General features: G+C 44.8%; 1 protein-coding gene across 1 annotated transcript in view; it reads left to right on the top strand.

Annotated features, from left to right (window-relative positions):
* Positions 1–3,495: 3,495 nt before the first annotated feature.
* The window catches only part of LAMB4 (laminin subunit beta 4), a 98,863-nt gene continuing 96,358 nt past the window's right edge, over positions 3,496–6,000 (top strand). The window contains 2 exon segments of the mRNA XM_032482961.1: positions 3,496–3,554; positions 5,775–5,825. Coding sequence (XP_032338852.1) covers positions 3,496–3,554; positions 5,775–5,825 — 110 coding nt within the window.

Raw genomic sequence — 6,000 nt, 5'->3', positions numbered from 1 at the left:
AACTCTCTAGGTTTTAGACTCCTCATCTTGAGGGCAAAGAGTTAGAACTATCAGTTATCCATGACGCTATGTTAACAGTTTTAGCATAGAGACTACACGTAGGAAAAACACAGCTTTTACACATGTATCAACCAATTAAAGTTTGGTACATTTTAATCCTTTCCTATAAGTATTGAAATGCATTTTAAAATTCTGTTAAGAATTCTATGGGGGAAGGTATAGCTCAAATGGTAGAGCACATGCTTAGCATGCACTAGGTCCTGGGTTCAATCCCCAGTACCTCCTCTAAAAATAAATAAATAAACCTAATTACCTAGCCCCAAAAAGAATTCTAAAAGTTCCTGGATGGACTTGCGTCCCTGGCTCTCTCATAAATGCCCGGTGAGCGCCATCTGCCTCCATCTTGTAACTAGAACATTCCAAGGCAGAATCTGAGGTGGGAGATACCAGGATTATCTCAGGCCCAGGTCACTGGAGGCTGTATGGATCTCCTTGAGGGAGAGGAACTGGGAAAGTTGGTTATAAAAGGAACCGAAAGTTAAATCTTCCAGGGTTCCCTCCAGGTACCTGTGGGCTCTGCCTGTGGTGACTCTGAGGATCCAGGGTGGTTGACATGGGTCCATCAGGGAGGGATTTTGCAGCTTCCTCACTGGCCTGAAGACATTACAGGCAGTGTCTACCTCCATCTGTCCTTTCGGGGTTTGGGCTTCAAGTGTCAGCTCCAGAAGGCACTGTGATCTTAGCTCCCTTCAGGTTTACAGAATCTTATTAAAGGCTGACTAGCTGTCTCAGTGTCTCCTGAGACTTCATCATCCTCCACACATCCTGTCAGGACTTGCCAGCCTCTGTGTGCCAGGTGCGGACACCTTAGCCCTCATGAAATCTGCTGGAATCTGGGCCAGTCCCAGTAAGTCCTGCCAGTGAGAGAGGCCACCAAGGAGGAGAGGCAGGCCAGGCCGCAGCCCCATCAGGCAGTTCTGGCTGAGATGAGGCCACACCAGGGAATTTCTTCTCAGGCTGCCTTCCGAGGAGATACCCTGTCCCAGGGGTATGAAGTGTTCACTTCTCCCACACTTGAGTTCAACTGAATGCATTGAACTGTGCGCTTAAAACAAGTGGATTTCTTGGTATGTAAATGACACAATGGAATTTTCCATCTTTGAAGGTTTGGGGACTAAAGGAATTGAGTGAGGATTCCGCACTGCTGAGTCTGGGGCTTCTCCTGCCCTTCAGCCTGGGTAATGACCGGGGAAGGAAGAGAGTGAGAGAAGGATCTGGAAAAGTGTCACCAAAAGATGGTAGGCTTCCGGGTGACTTTTATTTTCATCTTCATACTTACTTATATTGTCTGATATGGGGTAAATGAGCATATACTATTCTTCAGGGAAAGCAATAAAGCTATTTTCTTTTTGGAAAGGTAAACAAAAGAAGTCAAGATCTTTGGTTAAGAAGAGCTATATTGAGAGGCTGCTTCTGATGAGCGGATAGACTGACCTTTTGTTCAATGGGCAAGTTATTTTTTGGAAAATACCTTCTGTCTGACAACACTCCAACCCTAACCTGAATCCTGAAAGGTAAATTGTTAAGCCATTCTGATGGCAGATACTCTAAGAACATGACATCAGTTTATAAGAAAACAGCCCACAGTCACCTATACGTGGTTATTGGAAAAGACAAATATCTGAAATTTAAATGATGTGGTCACTTCAAATTTTATTATAAAACGGATACATATATCAGGGGAAAACCCCTCAAGATATAATAGAATCACACAAGAATGTTTCTAAGGAACAAGCCCCTCTAGTTCAGCACGTTTTATTGCTGTTAAGTATCAAGCCATCTGATTACTGAACGCGAACCAGAGAAAAATAAGTAGAACAGGGAACAAAATATCCCTGCATTATCCTGGCAGTTAAAATGGACTTGAGGGAAAACGAGAAGGTCTAAGAGAAAGAAACAAAGAAGGTCTAAGAGATGGGGGGAAAAAGCAAAGGAAATTACATTTTGTGAAGAAAGGCAGACGGTGATTGGTTAGAGAAATGACAGTTGACTTAAATTACCACAGGGCCTTATGAAGGCATGAAAGAGAATTTTCTAGCTGCTCTAAATTGTTAGATTCTAGAGAAAATTGCCCCTCTCTTGTCTTGAACACTTTGCTCCCTGGAACTCCCCTTTGATGGCTTTCTGGGGCCATGCACTCTACTGGGTAACTCAAACCTGACGGAAGCCCGCCCGCTGCAGTTCAGATCACATGCCCCCAAATTTTAGAATCTAAGTTCTCAATCGAAATTTAGGGATTGAGATTTTTTCCTGATACACGGATTGCTCCATATGATAATCTTCTTGGTAGTTTCTGCGATTTTAATGTCAGTCCATTCGAAAAGTGACTCCTGTGTGCACTGCACTAAGCTTGGCATGTGGGAATACAGTGTTATCTATTGCATCTCCTTGGCCAAACACTTGGTGGGGTGGAGGAGTGTGCCGAAGTGAGTTCATCACAGAAGGGTGATGACAAGCTGTCATAGTTACAAAAACTGGCCAAGAGAGCAGCTTCTAAAGGAGAATCAGTTCACTCCACAACTAGAGTAGGTTGGGACAGAGTTTAGATCCATCTAAATTCTGCGAATGGGCTGCTCCTTGGAGATAAGACAAGACCCAGCAGTGGAAAATCCATGAAACTTCCAATATTGAGTATCCATCTCCTGCGGCAGAGCCATGGGAAGAGGCTGACATAAAGGGGGACCAACCCCAAAGGAGAAAACAAAGTGCCAGGCTCCCCATCAAAGGAGAGGGCTCAAGGTGGATACAGACTCCGAATATGGGGCCAGGCTACCTACTAGAAAGAGACAGACCCTAGATGGAAACCCAGTCCCACAAAACGGGAAGGGAGGAGAAAGTGGAAGTCAAGGAGGTGGGTGAGGAGTGCTGCCCCCTGGTGGACACTAGGATACCCAGCGCTAGACCCTCAGGCACTGGGCTGGGGGTGATGACCATCAGAGGGTCCATAGGCGTTTACCGACCGGAATGGAGCCTTTGGCTTCTGGGCACAGGAAACGTGAGCAGCCTGGTTACTGAAGTCAGAGGAGAAACAGTAGGATTGGTCTTCCCTGTGGTCTTTGCCATCACGTTGCTCAGAATAATTAGGGGGAGGCTGACACCAGCTCTTCACTGCAATAGGAAGCCTGTCACTCTGTTGTTGTACCCCTAAAGAAGGAGTAGCCAATTCTGCCTGGAGGAGGCAAGAAAAGCTTCACGAAGGGCGAAAGCTAAAGGAGCGCGGGGTCCCGTAGGAGGACAAAGTCCTGTGCACAGGCCTGAGTCACAGATGTGCACAGTGACGTATCCGGGGGCAGAATGAGCAGAGCAGAGCTCTGATACAGGGAGCGGGAAGGAGAAGCTGGGGCCAGACTGTGAACGCGTTTTGCTTCGTCACATGAAGAAACTCGGGTTCTGCAAGCAAAAGTGACCCAGTGAAGGTTTGTGAGCCAAAAAGTCATGAGTTTAAGTTTGTGTTCTCTGGTGACAGTGAAGACGGTGGCCCAGAAGGAGCAAGGGTAAGGTTTGGGTGCCCACTAGAGCCTGGGTTAGAAATGAGGACAGCCACAGCTACCGTGCTGCTGCCAGTCTATAGAAGAAAGAACAAACACAGTGAAAAAGCTGATTTGACAGTGTTTGGAAATCAGGGGATTTCCTTCTTCGTATTAATTGATGTTCTCATCCTGGGAAAAGCTGAGTCCTGCTGAAATTCTAATGTTTTAAAATTTCTGCTTTGAGTAATTGAGGTCCATGTGACTTTGTTTTGGTCCTCAAGACCTGGCCACAAAATACAAAATTTGGTCTTTTTAAGCAAAATAAAACAGTGCAGTCAGTAATAGTCTTCCCCCAACCACACTGTTCTTGAAAGGATCTTAGGAGAAAACAAGCCAGTGAAAGGTAAGGCTTTCTAACAGTCTTGGGGGAGGAGAAATGGGTGCTGTTTCTAATGGACAGGAACAAGGAAGGAAGCACTATAAGGACCAGCCTTTATAGGCTCCCAGTTGAGCGATGCTCTGGGACCCAGTCTGAGCCCTGCACAACTGTCCTCTGAAAGATCAGGAGTGATGTCCCAGTGCCAGCAAGCCAAGACCCAAGGGAAGTCACTAACACTATGCTGAGGAGAAAAACAGCAGAAGGAATAGCTGTGACCACTTCCCTCTTTGTCACTGAACCCCATCCACTGCTTAGAGATTTTTGACTCTGTGTCTCAGGAGAATGGAAGAGAAAGGAAGAAATTAAGCATAACTGAGGTTCCTGGCTTGAACAAGTGAGTGGATAAAGATGCCACTGAGATGGAAGTGAGGAAGATGGACAGATTTGAACAAAAGAAGAGTTTAACTGTGAGCACTGTATGTTTGAGGTGCTGGTGAGTTGTCCGATAGAGGAGTGTGTGGGTGGTGGGAAACATGGAGCAACAGCTCAGAAAGCAGATGGGTTAGAGAAGAGAAAAGTGGATTAAGCCTTTCAGTGGTCCAGATGAGTTTTGAGTTACAGACATGGGAAGAAAAAGGAGATACTCAGATTATAAAGCCTGGAGGAAACACTAACATTGAAGGGGAAGGTTCTAATAAAGAATATTTTGTGTTTCACCTTTTTGGTATCTGAAAATATAAACACCATCGTTTGCTCGGCGATAATGATAAACTCAATTTCAGTTGTATAATAGAGCAATAAACCCATTGCTCCTAATCTAGGAGGTACTGAATAGTGTCATTTCCAGGACTTCTCTCTTAGAGCATGCACTCCTGAAACATCTGGGTAAGGGCAAAAACAAGTGTTTCAAGGCTGAGTGAATCCTGAAAGACTGACCCTTTGCACCCTGAGAATGAACTCACGTTGTGTTGCAGGCAGCAGTTACAGACGAGGACTGCAGAGTCCACAGCCCAGCCACGAGCCAGCTTCCTGGATTTTTAATTTCTTAATTTTTTGTTCGGAATGAGCCAATTCTTTTTGACAGATGCCACTAGAAATCGGGGAAATGGGTTAGGTAATGTTGTCCTAATGTTGTATTTGTAGGGGACAGGTTTACTGCTCAAATTCTCAGACTCAGAATATTCCATGGGCTGTCTGGTTCTTTCTCTGTTTCATCAGACACAGATTCTCCTCTCTATACCAACCAGGATCTTGGTTCCTGAAGGCAACGTTGGATGTTCAAAAAAAAAAGACTGTATAAGTTAGTGAATAATGAAAACACCTGCATTTATCAATCACTCTTCCAGGTTGAAAGCTTACTTTGTCAAGTCTTCTTATTGCAAGTAGTAAGTAAAAATTATTTGAATGGTCCCATGCCTTTCATCCAAGTAAACTTAGAGCATCTCCCCAAAACAGTTCATTCCTGGAGAGCGCATGACACCTCGGTTACTTTTGTGAGCATGTGTCAGCCTTTGATTCTTCGTGAATTTCCTCCTTAATTTCATGCTGTTGGAGTAGCTGCAAGTCAGCTAAGAACTTAGTTATAAGTGCGCCAGGAATGTTGCAGTTTGTTGCTGTAGTCCCGATATCAACCCTTAGTCATTGCTTTCTGAAGTTTGGCACCTAAAAGAAGTTAAAGAACGTTTGCTGTGAAGTCGAGCTCTCTTTCCCTCTGTGTACAGGTTGTGTGTGTGTATGTAAATCAAAACCTAAGGCAAGTAACTCACAGATCACCCTTCTTGGCAGGTTTCGGAATACCGCTCATCTTTTCCTCTTCCTCAGGTGCCTCAGGGAGAGCATTTTCTACTTAAGTGACTCCCTTTCAGGTTCAGCCCTGTTTCGCTGCCTGCGCCTCTCAACACGGACTCTCAAATCGGGTGAGTCTCACCTTCTGTCTCACTGCTAAATTGACATTTTTTGGATTAAGTAAGGTGTCAGCAAGTTTAGAATTTGTTGGTCAGGTCGGGGACCACCCTAAAGGATAATCAGTCCTTTTTCAGAACGATAAATGACCAGATAACATTTATACATAAGACATGTATACATAGTACA

The sequence above is a fragment of the Camelus ferus genome, chromosome 7 (genome assembly GCF_009834535.1).
Source record: "Camelus ferus isolate YT-003-E chromosome 7, BCGSAC_Cfer_1.0, whole genome shotgun sequence".
In the NCBI taxonomy this organism is placed as follows: Eukaryota; Metazoa; Chordata; class Mammalia; order Artiodactyla; family Camelidae; genus Camelus; species Camelus ferus.
The sequence above is the reverse complement of the archived record's forward strand: the minus strand, read 5'-3'. Positions and strand labels throughout refer to the sequence as shown.